Raw genomic sequence first — 13,714 nt, 5'->3', positions numbered from 1 at the left:
TATAGCAAAAGTCCTTTTTTTTTTGTTGGCATAGTAAAAGTCCTTTAAAAAACATGATTTTTCAAATATCATTTCAAGCAAAATTGTTTCTTCATACACTTTTAAATTACAATTTATCAAACATTATTTGTATTTTGAAAAACATTTTAGTATAAAGTCCTTTATATTTTTTCAGAAACTTTCCCCCAAAAGTTGAAGCAAGCACAGTCCAAGTAATTAGCTTATGCTCCTATTAACATCTTAATTATGAAGAATTCTATCGATTAAGTTGTCGAACAATGGTTGGTCTTTTTTTGTATTAACGATTAATATATTTTTATTAAAAGTAGACCTGTCAAAATTTATCATACACCAATTCCTTAACCCATATTTGACGGGCTTTTTTTATTATATGAGTTAATATATTTAGTAAATGAGCCATAAATGAGTTTATAATGGCAAAATAATATGAATGTTAAATAGGTTTACAATTTACCTATAATCAAGCATAGAACAAGATTTACCATCTTTATGACTCTTTCTTCATACTTTCTCACTCTCGCTCATCCCATGCTTTCCTATCAATTTACTTACAACTTTTCACTAGATTTGAAAGAGTGGGTCAAATATATTTCACTAAATTTGCATTGCGGGTCAAATTGGTTAACTTGGATCGGATCAGACCCGACTCGTATCCAATCCGACCCGACTCGTATCCAATCCGATCCACACGTATAATCAGAAGTCAAATAATAAAAGCGCGCCACGTGTCAGATACGACACCGGAAGCATACTCCCATGTCACTGCGGCGCCTCCGAAATCGAGCGATCGCGATTCTCAGTCGAGCGGCGAGCGAGAGCGAGACGAGAGTGATGATGATGGAGGGAGTGGAGGGAGACGCGGCGGCGGTGGCGGCGGCGCCGCGCTACGTGCTGAACCCGGCGCGGATCAGCAGCGAGGACATCCTCTTCTGCGTCGACGTCGACGCGGAGTCCCTGGTCGAGATGAAGGCGACGGGCCCCGGCGGCCGCCCCTTCGCCCGCCTCGACGCCATCAAGCAGTCCCTCCTCCTCTTCGTCCACTCCAAGCTCGCCATCAACCCCGACCACCGCTTCGCCTTCGCCACCCTCTCCAAATCCGCTGCCTGGGTACGCCCCCCTCCTTCTGATTTTTCGGAAAAATGGGATCTTGATTGCGTTCCCTAGAGTTGCGGCGATTGCTGGGGTTTGGTTCTGTGGCGTGCTTTGATTTTGGCCTGCGAAATGGGACCCTAATGGTGGTGTTTCGGTGCGTTTTAGGGTCGAATTGGTTCGCTCTGGGATGAGGTGATTTGCTCCATATAGTTTTCGAATTTGGAAAAATGGGTGCTTGGTTGCGTTCCCGAGAGTTTTGGCGATCGCTGGGGTTTGGTTCTGTGGCGTGCTTTGACTTTCGTCTGCGAAATGGGTCCCTGATGGTGGTGTTTTGGTGCGTTTTAGGGTTGAATTGATTCCCTCTAGAATGAGGTGATTTGCTCAATGTAGTTTCGGAGTTGAAGGTCACTAGATCAGTAGAGTAAAATACATCTTCCGTATTGGAAGTGGGAGAATGATGGAGTTGCAGAGGTGTGGGAGTGTATCCATTGGCAACTTCTTAGAAAATTCAGGTTTCAATTGCTTGTGCTCCCAATCCAATTCTTCTTTCGATTGCTAGCATATTGGAGCAACGCTAGTTGCTAGGAAGCAGAAATGACTTCGTGATAGAACCCCCGATTCCCTGCAGCCACTGAAAATTTCTTTTGGATTGGACTCGAGGCTTGCCCTCCTTTTAGCTAATTTTTCATGACAAGGAGTGTAAACGTGCTTGCTTGATGCTGTTTTTACAATGAATTTTGGTAGATTGCGTTATATGGTGCGATCATAGGATTTCATGATTTTATGTTTCTCATGGATGACTGACGTTCTTGCTCAATTTTGGACGTCACATGTATAAACTCTTTGTACACTCAAACTGAGAAGTTCTTGAATGGAAACACTAATGTTTGTGATCGCATGTTCTGCATATTTTGAGCCAGATGAAAACCCATGCCTACAGAATCATAGAAAAATACCCAACACCCCAGAATGCCTCCATTGGATAGTACTTGGTTCCTGTTTGTACTGCTGATCCTTGTTAGAAAGCATTCTGGTCTGACCATTCATGTCTGTGTATTTAGCTGTTCTCTTGTCAGGGAATGTGCAGAGGTGAAATGAATTACCAAATTATGATATCAAAATGGTGAACGCTACTGCTGCCGAGGGATGAAGTGCTGTAGCTAATTTATATTAGAATACCCTCAGGGAGCTGGGGTGTTTGATTGATGAGAGGGAGAGCCATTTCGTACTTGTATGCCATGCTTGAAATAATGATAATGAAGCCCAAAATTAGATTGTGCAGTTACTAATAAGGCTCTACTTTTAACACAGAGCTGCTTTTAACCCAGCCATGACATTGTGACCTGGCTGTGTTTTGGAGTGCTATGCGATATTGTTGCAAGTATCCCTTACATAACTCAAGATGCAGTATCCATTCAAAGTAACTATTATGTAGATCAAGCATGTAGCCAAAGCAAGACAAAGCTGGCAATGAATTGTCAAATCCTTTGTTTATTATTACATATATGAGTACTTGTTTGATCTTTTTCCCTTGTTTTTGATTTTGAAGCTCCGTAAGGAGTTCAGCAGTGATGTAGAGTCTGCAGCTGCTGCAATTCGGAGTCTTTCGGCCACCTCAGCTTGTGGTCATGCAGATTTAACGCAGCTATTCCGAATCGCGGCTCATGAAGCTAAGAAATCTCGCATGCAAAATAGAATTTTCAGGGTGGTAAGTGATGGCTGGTGATTGTACCAAGCAATAGGTGCTTATCCTCTTGCTTAATCAATGCCTAGGCATGTATATCAGTTTCCCTTCTATTAATTTGTAGCATAGAGCTGCTTTGCAGTCTAGTAAGTTGCCCAAATGTCTACGAAAACTTTTTTTCTTGTTTGTTAGTGCCATAGTCTGTTAAACTGCTAGATTTCTTTCTGCCACCATTTAAGCTCACGTCTTTTTTTTTATCACCTCCTATGAGAAAAGATTAGGAAGACTCATTCTCTTCTTTTTGTCCCTTTTGGAACATTATTTGTACTAGCGATATTAAGGCTTTTCCTTCTTATCAAGATCTAATGTGGCTACGGTGTTTCTTTGCATCAGATTCTCATATACTGCAGATCATCCATACAGCCTCAGCACCAGTGGCCAGTTAACCAAAAGCTCTTCACTCTGGATGTCATCTACCTCCACGACAAGCCTGGACCAGATAATTGCCCGCAGCAGGTGTATGATGCCCTCGTCGATGCGCTTGAACATGTGAGTGAATATGAAGGCCACATCCATGAGAGCGGTCAGGGCCTCACACGCATCCTCTTTCGTCACATGTGCATGCTACTGTCGCACCCTCAACAGCGATGTCCTCAAGACTACCTCGACATTCCCAAGTCCCTTGTAAAAAATCACCTGCTGCCGACTCCGCACCTGCCGAAGAGAGCGCAATTGTGCCCCGCCAATGAGAGCAAAAGACTGTTTGTGGGTTAGTGATCGGTACTTAAATGTTTGGCTTTTGCAATGTGTCTGAGAGCTTTTATCAGCTGTTGGTCTTTCTGGAAGTGAATCTGCAACTGCAATTAGCTTGATGACCTTCAGCTGAGCTCCGAAGTTTTCCCGACGACTCCCCCTTCTTGAGGTTATGTATATTTACGTTGCAGAACCTGTAAATTTCAATTGCAATGTCCTGATCATGTTTAGTCATGGGTTAGATCGTATCTCGGATGTCCAGTGTTCTTTGCAGGTTTGCATTTGGTAAACCTATCAACTGAATGTCTTGTGCCTCCATGATATGTTATTACAGCTCCACATGGACTATGCAAGCTACAAATATCTGGGTCCCCGTTGATCATTTTCGGGTGATAACGACGTGAATCAATGCGTTACGCGATTCTCGTGTTGCTCTCAGACACAAGACACACCAGCACTTGTTTGATCTCGCTAATCCTTGAGTGTTACGGTGAGCTAATCAATCAAAATTTCGCGTCGAACATCGTTATCGTCCCTCCGGCGGCTAGCTTAGGAAAAGGAAGAGTGGAAGGGACGGGCGAAGCAGAGTGATCCGACCGACAACCTTCTTTTGTATTCACGCAATTTGTCTTCTGCTCAATAATGATTCTGCTGGGTATACCCTGATGTTCGAAGATTTCACATCAAACCGATTGAGGACGTCTTCGTTGGCGTGCCCATAAAGCCAGTAGATCGAAAGCAAATCAGAGGAAGGAATCTTTCCTTGACCTTTTGTGTTGGTTTCCTTCAGATATTTCCCCTTATTTCCACACAATTACCAGCTCCAGAAGAAAATGAAAAAGGTCCCCATCACCAGCCACCAAAATGTATCTAGACACAAACTGTGAGACATCGAGCTTCGAGTAAATTCAAGTTAAAGACCAAGCTACAATCTCACCCACTAAATCGTATCCATATGAAAAATTGTTAAGCGCCGATTACTAACGTGCAATAGAAATGAATTCGGAGAATTGAGAATTGAAACCGAATTCTAAAAATAGTTAAACATGAGTTGAAAAGCGAAAATCAATCTAAACCCGCCCAATCGGTGATCTATTGGGAAGTTCCGATATTTTAGGGACTTCCATCAATCGGTCAAGCCTAGAAATTGCCCACTGCCACCTGTCCGTTCCCGAGCTAACTTTCTCGCGCGGGACGTTCCGTCGCGCGGCGGAGATCCCGGGGAATCATCCCGTGCGTCCCCTTCTTAGGGACGGCCCTCGTCGACGTCCATCGTCCCATCTGGACCGTCCGTTCCGTTCCCCATCGACGAATTGGACGGAGAAAGCGACCCCCGCGGCACGTCGTGCAAAGAACCTTTGAGGTGGGCCCCGGCGCAGCCCCAATCGCAGCCGTCGATGCTGCGAATGATGAAATCCCACCAATCACCGCTTTATCCAATCCCATACTCTCTCTATCTCTCTCTCTCTCACTCGAAAATATAACCATCGGCTCGACGTAATCGCAAGCAACATCCCCGGACCACCTGCAGCGCCGCCATGATCCGCCTCGCCTCCGCCGCCGCGCTCCTCCTCCTCCTCCTCTCCGTCTCCGCCGGCCTTGCCGCCGGCCGCAACGTCATCCGGCTGCCGTCCGACGCCTCGAGGTTCTTCCGCGCCGGCGACGACGGCGGCGACGACGACTCTGTCGGGACGAGGTGGGCGGTCCTGATCGCTGGATCCAACGGTTACTGGAATTACCGTCACCAGGTGATTCTCCCAACTTGCTGGGCCGCAGCTCGAATCCGACGACCTTCTCCCCTTTACGTCGGTCTAATTTAATGAATGTGATCGTGGATTTGACTCGATTTGGAGCTAAATCGCGAGGTTCTGAAATGATGTAGTTTCATTTCGGTGTTGTTTTTCTGTAAGTTTTGTGTGTGTGATCTTGCGAGGAGTGATTTTGTAGGTAATATCACTAGAATTGACTCAATCTTAATCGTTTGTGTTTGTGTTTGATGGTTTCTGAATAACCAACTAGTGAAGAATCTTTCTTAAATTCTAATTCCGACGTTTTCGATTTCGGAACTCTGGAATTTGGATCGGAGTCAAAAACTGACTTGTTTACTGTTGTAATGATAACTCTAACGGTTCGAATAATGATTTGAATAGAAAGTCTCGTGTTCCATTTGCGTATACCTTTGGCTGCACTGGTAAATCTCAAATTTGAACGGTGCTGGTCCGTATGAAATTACTTAGACTCTTACTATGTTTCGTGGCCAGGCAAATTTTCAGGATATTTCCTTTTGTAACTTACTCATTGATGGCACTAAAACAGTTGCATATGGGTTATTTTCGTTCATTTCCTTGCTCTCCCATTACTTAAGGGACAAAGGGTAGTACTAATTCCTAGTATTAGTTCAGTGTTCACATGAGTATCTGAATTTGCTGGACGTTGTGTTTGGTGGATTGAATTTGCATGGGCAATGGGAAGATTTTTCTAGGGGATGAGAATACAAAAGAAAAGAAATGAAATTGGATTTTCATATCTAATTGCTAGTTAGGAGTGAGTGAAGCAGAAGTGATATAGTGTTTTCTGATTCACAACCTTTCTGCTTTATAATCGAGTCTTTTAAGCTTATACGGTGATATGTTTCTGTTTCTTTACTTTCCCTATGTTTTCATGGACCAATAAACATAGTCCTAAAGGAGATGCTAGTTTAGTTTCCTTTTGTATGAATCTGCTAAAAGAAGATAGAATTTTATGTTGTTTTCCTCTTCTATGAGACTTAAATTGAAGGAGAAATTTTTCCTATAGTCTCCTTCCATGTCTTTCTCATATTCTTCTAACCTTCAAATATAAACTGCTTCTACAGTTAAAAAAGGAATAGAGTGCTTTACATTCTGGGTAACAGCTGAAGCTTTTCAGTGCCATTAGAAATAAAATTGGATTCCTATCTACCTTTGCTTATTTCATTTGTCCTGGGTTGGGATTTTTATACTGTTGTTGATAATATGCTTCATTCGTGCAATTTGCTTTCAGGCCGATGTTTGCCATGCATATCAACTCTTGAAGAAGGGAGGGTTGAAGGATGAAAATATCATTGTTTTTATATATGATGACATTGCTGATAATGAAGAGAACCCTCGGCCTGGAATTGTTATTAACAGTCCAGATGGAGATGATGTTTATGAAGGAGTTCCAAAGGTCTGTTTTCAAATGCTTAGTCACTAATTTAGTATGAAATTTTTTGTTTAGATTTGTTGAAAGTCTATTTTCAAAGACTTAGTCATTGGTTCAAGGTGAAAATTGTTCTCTAGAGGTCTGTTATCAGATGTTGAGTCACTAGTCACTTTTCTGTTGGCAGGATTACACTGGAGAGGATGTTAACGTTAACAACTTTTTCTCTGTTATCCTTGGAAACAAAACTGCTCTCACAGGAGGCAGTGGAAAGGTTTTGGAGAGTGGTCCGGATGATACTATTTTCATCTATTATACCGATCATGGTGGCCCTGGTGTGCTTGGTTAGTACTTGATAGTTGCACAAGATGATCTCCATTGGATGTAGATTGTCTTTTGAGTGTTTATGGCATATGTTGAGTTGAACTGAAATATCTATAATAAAGTCATAAAAGTTGGATTGGGTTCCATATCTCATTTGCACCCCTTCTCCAATTTAGAGATGATTTATCCAACTGTCTTCATATCAGAATCTCATGATTGACATTGATCTTTATCAGGAATGCCCACCAGCCCTTTCTTATATGCTGACGATCTGATAGATGTCTTGAAAAAGAAGCATGCGTCTGGGACCTATAAAAGCTTGGTAATTTAAGTTCACTAAAGCAGTTTGCTTGGACATTGTGTAAAACTTTTCATTTTGTTCCCTTTATCTTATAAACACAGGTATTCTACCTTGAAGCTTGTGAATCGGGAAGTATTTTTGAGGGCCTTCTTCCAGAAGGTTTGAACATATATGCAACAACAGCTTCTAATGCAGAAGAGAGCAGTTGGGGCACCTATTGCCCTGGAGAGTATCCTAGCCCTCCGGTAGAATACGAGACATGTCTTGGTGACTTGTACAGTGTTGCCTGGATGGAAGACAGGTAATCCCAAATCCTTATTTTCTCATTCATGACTTTAGATGAGAAACACATAACATTTTGACTTTGTTCTTTCTAGATTAGAAGTCAGTGTTATAATGGGGACTTTTTCTCCAATTTGGGATTGATAATTTATTTTGCGGTATATCATGGGCGACTCTTAGTGCATTAGTTGAATGGTAGCAATATGCATGACCATGGTCCATGCATTCCCATTTTTCTAAATTTTATTGAATGATCTGATTTTGGAATGTTTGTCTTGCAAATCAAAGAATGGAGGAATTGAAAGCACAATTGAAAAGCCATGATTGGGTCCATTTATCATTGTTTAATTGCAAAGATCAAAAGAAAGATTGGAGATATTTTTCATTCGCACATTCTCCTTTTATATTATTTTGAAAATGTAGACAACAACAATTTATTGGTTAAAGAGGCAGTCAATTATGCACAATTTCCTTGATTTGATGCTTGGTAATTAATATATATTGTAGTTGCTAATTATATGCTATTAAGATGTTCATACATTTCTGATGTTGGGCTTTTGGTTTAGATATAAGTAATGCTTTGAATATTCGAATTCCTTGTTTTTTAAGGACCCATCCATTATTTACCTTTTTAGCATGTGTACTCTTATCTGAATAGTAAGTTTTTGCTCATGTTACATTTTTGGGGCTTGCTGATTGGTATATTCTTTCCATGATTATATACTTATCTACTAATCTAATTTCATAATAAGTACTGCATAATTTATTATTGAAATTTTTTAGCTTATATGGACTTTGAGGTAGCTTTTCTCTTTTCTAAGCATGGACTTTTGTGTACTCGCATAAAAAAGCATTCCCATTGCAGATTGCTAATCTATTAGCAATTAAGAATCCAATGTTTGCAAATTTAAATAGCCAAAAACAAAGAGAGGAGGAAGGAGGAAGGACATGACTTCCATATTATCAGATGGAACTTGATTGAATATTTCTTATATGCAACTCTGGATATGCATATTAAATTCATGCTCAATGTGATTCCAGTTGTTCTTGTACCGGTTTACAAGCCTCTGTTCCTTTGTAATAGTTGGATCAGGTTCATATGTTTTGATTGGCTCTTGAGAAATCAAAGCTTATGTTTAACAACCATAAAGTTCTATCTTAACTTTTTCTTCTTTTTTTTGTTTGTCTTTGTGAACAGTGAGGTGCACAACCTGCGAACTGAAACTCTGCACCAGCAATACCAACTGGTAAGGACATTGATACTGTCATTGTGTGGAGCAACTAGGAAGAAAGCAATGTTTATTCTACCTTTCGTTGTCGAGAAATTTTGCTTCCATCAGGCAACTGAGCTTCCAAGTGTCTTTTAGCAAGGATTACTATTTTGTAGTACAATTCTTGGTTAAGTATTCATACAGTGCTACAGTGCAAGCACATGGAAGAAGTTACTTCTTATATTGCCTGGACTGCTTCAGTTGCTTTTCACTCTCTCTGTGCTTCTTCTTCTCATCTTATGGTATTTCTTTGGGCTGGCATATGCAGGTGAAAAAGAGGACAGCTAATGACAACACTGCATACGGTTCCCATGTCATGCAATTTGGTGACATAGGGTTAAGTAAGGAAGATCTCTTCCTGTACATGGGCACAAATCCTGCAAATGATAACTCTTCTTTTGTGGATGACAACTCCCTAAGGCCTCCTCAGAAAGCTGTTAACCAGCGGGATGCCGATCTGCTTCATTTCTGGCACAAGGTTTCTCTCTCCCTTGTCATGTTTGAGGCTGCACGCTTTAGATTTAAGTCATGGCACCACCAGATGCTAAATGTTTGAGGATAGATTCTTAAGGGTTTTGTCACATGCAGCTGTCTGTTCAATTGCAACCTCTCTTAGATTGTTTCCGTGGTGCTAAATGTTTGAGGATAGATTCTTGAGGGTTTTGTCACATGCAGCTGTCTGGTCAATTGCAGCCTCTCTTAGATTGTTTCCCTAATGAGAATCACAAGATCAATTGAATGAAGAACTACTAAAAGGGGTGGTCCGGCAAAAAATGGAACTGTAGAACCATAGGTCTATCAATGGATTTTTGATAATTGAAGGTCCTTAAATCTGCATATTACTTTGCTGAAAGTGTTAGTAGAAGTAAAAGGACTTCCTTAACTAGAGAAGTTAAATTGTGTAGCCATCAGTTTTGACCTTTGACTGAAAAATTACTTCTCTTCCTTTCAACTCATCTTCTTATTCTTGTTTCACTATATAAAGAAGAAATTCGGTATTGTCAATTGCCCTCACGTAACAGTTGTGTGAGCCTTGTGTAACCAAATCTGATTTTGCGTCTGCTTTGTTTCAGTTCCGTAAAGCTCCTGAAGGCTCTTCTAGGAAACTTGAAGCGCAGAAGCAATTTTTTGAGGCAATGTCACATCGGATGCATATAGATCACAGTGTCAAACTAATTGGAAAGCTCTTGTTTGGAATTAAAAAGGGTCCAGAGGTGCTGAATGCTGTTCGACCTGCAGGACAACCTCTTGTTGATGACTGGGCTTGCCTGAGAAGCCTGGTAATTACTCCCTCATGACCTCTCAACCAACAAATGTTTGATATATTTCCGTGATGCTGACATTTGCATTGCCATTGTGAACCTTTTACTATGTCAGTTCGATTTGTTCTTTATATTATTGATTTTAAATCTTTCACTTTTGGGGAATTGGTTTTTTTGACACAACGATTGAGTATTCTTTGCAGTCTTGACTAGTGTGATGATGCCAATGCTTAATGCAGGTGAGAACATTTGAGACTCATTGTGGATCTCTCTCTCAATACGGGATGAAGCACATGCGCTCCTTTGCAAACATATGCAATGCTGGAATCCGGACCGAGCAAATGACCGAGGCATCAGGCCAAGCTTGTGCTCACATTCCATCTGGTCCCTGGAGCTCTCTTAGCAGGGGATTCAGTGCATGAGTGAAGTGGGAATCATTCCGAACTAAGGATCCACTTGCCGTGCTTAAATCTGCTACATACATATTCCTACTGTATATCTTGAATGGGTTGTTTGTCATTGCTTCACTGTGAATATGACTCGGAAGCACGTATCTCAACTTGCTTGTTACATAACATGCTTTGAACGTAGGATGATATGATTTGAAGTACTGTAGCTCTGTGGACAGGTGATACAAATGGTGCATGTGGACTCCAGCCTAATTTTAGTAATTGGAAGTGGTATGGATTGTTTCCAGCCTGATTCTAGTAATTGAAAGTGGTATAGATTGTTTGCAAGATGAGGTTATGAATTTGTTGTTAAGAGTGCCCTTTGTTTGCTAGTAAATACTCAAGCTAATTCCAAGGATTCGTGGGAGTCTGTTGTCTTTGTAGAGAGAGAAATTTCTTTAGAGAGAAGCTCTGGATTCTGGATTTCTATTACTCAGATGATTTACAATGAGGGGAGAACCTTTTTAAATATAAGTACAAAGTAAACCGTATTCGTAGGTAGAGATTGCATCTCCTCAACTATCAACTACCCATATTTATTACATAACGGTACAATTACTTTATCACCCATTCCCATGAGTATTCTGGAAGACTCGAGAAAACCTAATAGACAGGATAAACCAAAGTCGGATGTGTCACGCTCATTCCATAGGAACCTGTTGGACATGCTTTCTTTTAGGCCGTGACACCAGCATCTAGTTAACAGCTTTCCGAGGAGGCCCTAGGGAGTTGTCATCCACAAGAGAAAGGAATTGTGCCCATCTACAGGAAGAGATTTTTATTTTTCTCACAATTTCTTCCAAGAATAAAGATATAAAAATCAATTTATGATCATAAATTGACTTTTGAAATAAAATGATTATTATTTGTTCGCTTAGTGATCCAAGAGTGGACACTTCTCTGTTTTCTTCCCTATCTTTGTCTAATTAGGTTTTAATCCAATTGAATGACCGAGTGAACTCCAAATTGAATAATTTCAATAGAAAATTAAAGCTTTAGAGAAGTGCCATTTAACTTTTATTAAAGTCATTTCCCTAAATCGTGGCCCAATTAACACGGATTAACCAATTAAGACACTCTACTCAAATTCAGTTCTGTTTTGATGCAATTAATAAAATTCAAAATAAATATTAACAGATTTTGCTAGTATAATATTCTTTGAATTACTAGGAAAATAACTACTTATTATGAATCACATATTTTTTTTAAATAAAAAACCCTACAACAATTTATAATTATTTATTATTTGATTTTTTATAATCCAAAAAGATCGTGGTAGATAGCTAGTTTTAGACGTGTTTTACAGTTTTCAAGCTTCGAATTTTTGTAAAAGAGCCCTCCATCTTAGACGAAATTAGACATTTTCCCCTGAGAACTCCAACAGTTTTGAAGGCCATTTCTGACCCTGTCCAAATTCACTCAGATTGCGCGTCCAAAACTTGTTCAAGTTTGATCGAAATTTCTATATTTGCAGTTTAGGACTTCCTTGAACGACGTCTCGTTGTGTGATTTGCAGTCTTGTGACCGACTCGGAGCTAATCCCGGATTAGAACTGGAGGTCGGTCGAGAAGCAAAGGCCCTTCAACTTCGAAGTTGGGACTTTCCCGGTGATGCAACAATCTTCATCAGAATTCCTTCGTCGTCCGATGTCTTTCCTCCTTTCTCAGCAGCCGTCGAGCATGGCTGTGCATATTTGCTCTCGAGAAAGAGAGCTGATTTAACACGAAATCTTTTGGAAGTTTTCAGGAATTACTTCGTTGCTACTGAGAACTGTGCTTCATCTCTCTTTGTTGTCTTTGAGAGAGATTCTTCTTACTTATGATTTTCATATCTGAGCAGATGAACAGCAAGGGTGCTGTTCATGTGGATTCCTCTTGGAAAAAACGAGCCATCTCGGTCGCTTCGCCTTGAGCTCCTCCTCTTCTTCTTTTCCTGCATGTTTCTTGAAATTTAACCAGAGCTGGCCAGAGATTTTCTTGTTCTCTTTCTATCCCATTTTTCTCTTTTTCCGCTCCATAGGTGAAGCCATTTGGATATATTACCGTTGGTTTGGACAATACCCGGTTGAAGTTTCTAGCCCATCATCACTGCTCGCTCGCTCGCACCTTGATTTCACTTCCCGCCGCCGCCTCTCTCTCTCTCTCTCTCTCTGTTTGTGCTGTGTTTCTATAATGGATCGAAGCTGGGGTGCACTGGGCTCTGTTCTTTTCTTTTTCTTTTTCGAGGGCGGAGGTGGACATGGCGGCACCACTAAGTAGTGGTGGGAAGGGGGCACGATCCGAAGGACGAGAGTTTTTGGTATCTTCGAGTGGGCGAGGATGAGCCAAGAAAGGATCTCTGAGATCTAATTCTATCTTTTGGAGGCTCTTTTGTGGTGGTCAAAAAGGCATGTTTTCTTGTCTCTCATTTTGTCCATTTTGTCAAAGCGTTAAGAAAATTGGGGGCGCCGTGTTGTTTAACATGCGGTTTTACCGTTTACGGACTGACGCAACATCATCCATCGTTACCCCCATGACATTACGTTCTCTGTTCGAGAGATCGAGACACAGAGAGAGAATCTATATAGGCCACCGAGCAAGAGTGCGTTGTAGATCCTCGTAAATAGGCCAATTCGGGAGGCGCAAGTAGTTGAAAAAGGCATATGGGTATTGTGTGGTGGATTGGCATTTTAGTCGTTGTTTGAGACCCCGACATGTTTGGTGGTGCGCAGATCCAACGTTTGATCTGTTGATGATTTTGCTTTCTTTTCTTAAAGCGACATCCTTTATGAAATCTTGAATTGCTTAGGGCGACCCTTTTGTCCTTTCTCTTTTCGGTTTTAAGGGGATGCATTTGGAGAGAAAAAGAGGGGATCAGCTGTTATAAGTGGTCCTGGATTTCAAGATAAAAATGGGCCTGACCTTGCGGCTGGTTATTTATTTATTTATTTATTTATTTATTTATTTATTTATTTATTATTATGTTTGTTTGGAGAGGGCTTTATCAGAAGAGATCTAATTATTTCATGGAGGTGTCGATGATGATGGGGAGAGGCCCACCTTCATTAGCAATTTTCATCCCTACTTTTTCATAGGTATATTTCCATTTCATTTTCTTCTTGTGGTTGGACCTTCATA

At 40.8% G+C, this 13,714-nt stretch overlaps 2 protein-coding genes across 2 annotated transcripts; both read left to right on the top strand.

Moving 5' to 3' along the window:
• Positions 1–753: 753 nt before the first annotated feature.
• On the top strand, positions 754–3,891 carry LOC104437822. The gene is made up of 3 exons (XM_010050865.3): positions 754–1,128; positions 2,663–2,821; positions 3,191–3,891. The coding sequence occupies exons 1-3, from the start codon at positions 778–780 to the stop codon at positions 3,569–3,571; spliced, it is 891 nt and encodes a 296-aa protein (XP_010049167.2). The 5' UTR covers positions 754–777; the 3' UTR covers positions 3,572–3,891.
• Positions 3,892–5,019: 1,128 nt separating this feature from the next.
• Positions 5,020–10,886, top strand: LOC104437823 (vacuolar-processing enzyme). Its single transcript, XM_010050866.3, has 9 exons — positions 5,020–5,298; positions 6,572–6,736; positions 6,897–7,053; positions 7,270–7,355; positions 7,436–7,635; positions 8,815–8,863; positions 9,156–9,365; positions 9,961–10,167; positions 10,389–10,886. The coding sequence occupies exons 1-9, from the start codon at positions 5,089–5,091 to the stop codon at positions 10,569–10,571; spliced, it is 1,467 nt and encodes a 488-aa protein (XP_010049168.1). The 5' UTR covers positions 5,020–5,088; the 3' UTR covers positions 10,572–10,886.
• Positions 10,887–13,714: the final 2,828 nt, after the last annotated feature.

Source organism: Eucalyptus grandis, chromosome 3 (assembly GCF_016545825.1).
Source record: "Eucalyptus grandis isolate ANBG69807.140 chromosome 3, ASM1654582v1, whole genome shotgun sequence".
Taxonomy (NCBI): Eukaryota; Viridiplantae; Streptophyta; class Magnoliopsida; order Myrtales; family Myrtaceae; genus Eucalyptus; species Eucalyptus grandis.
This window is presented reverse-complemented; position numbering and strand designations above follow the sequence as displayed.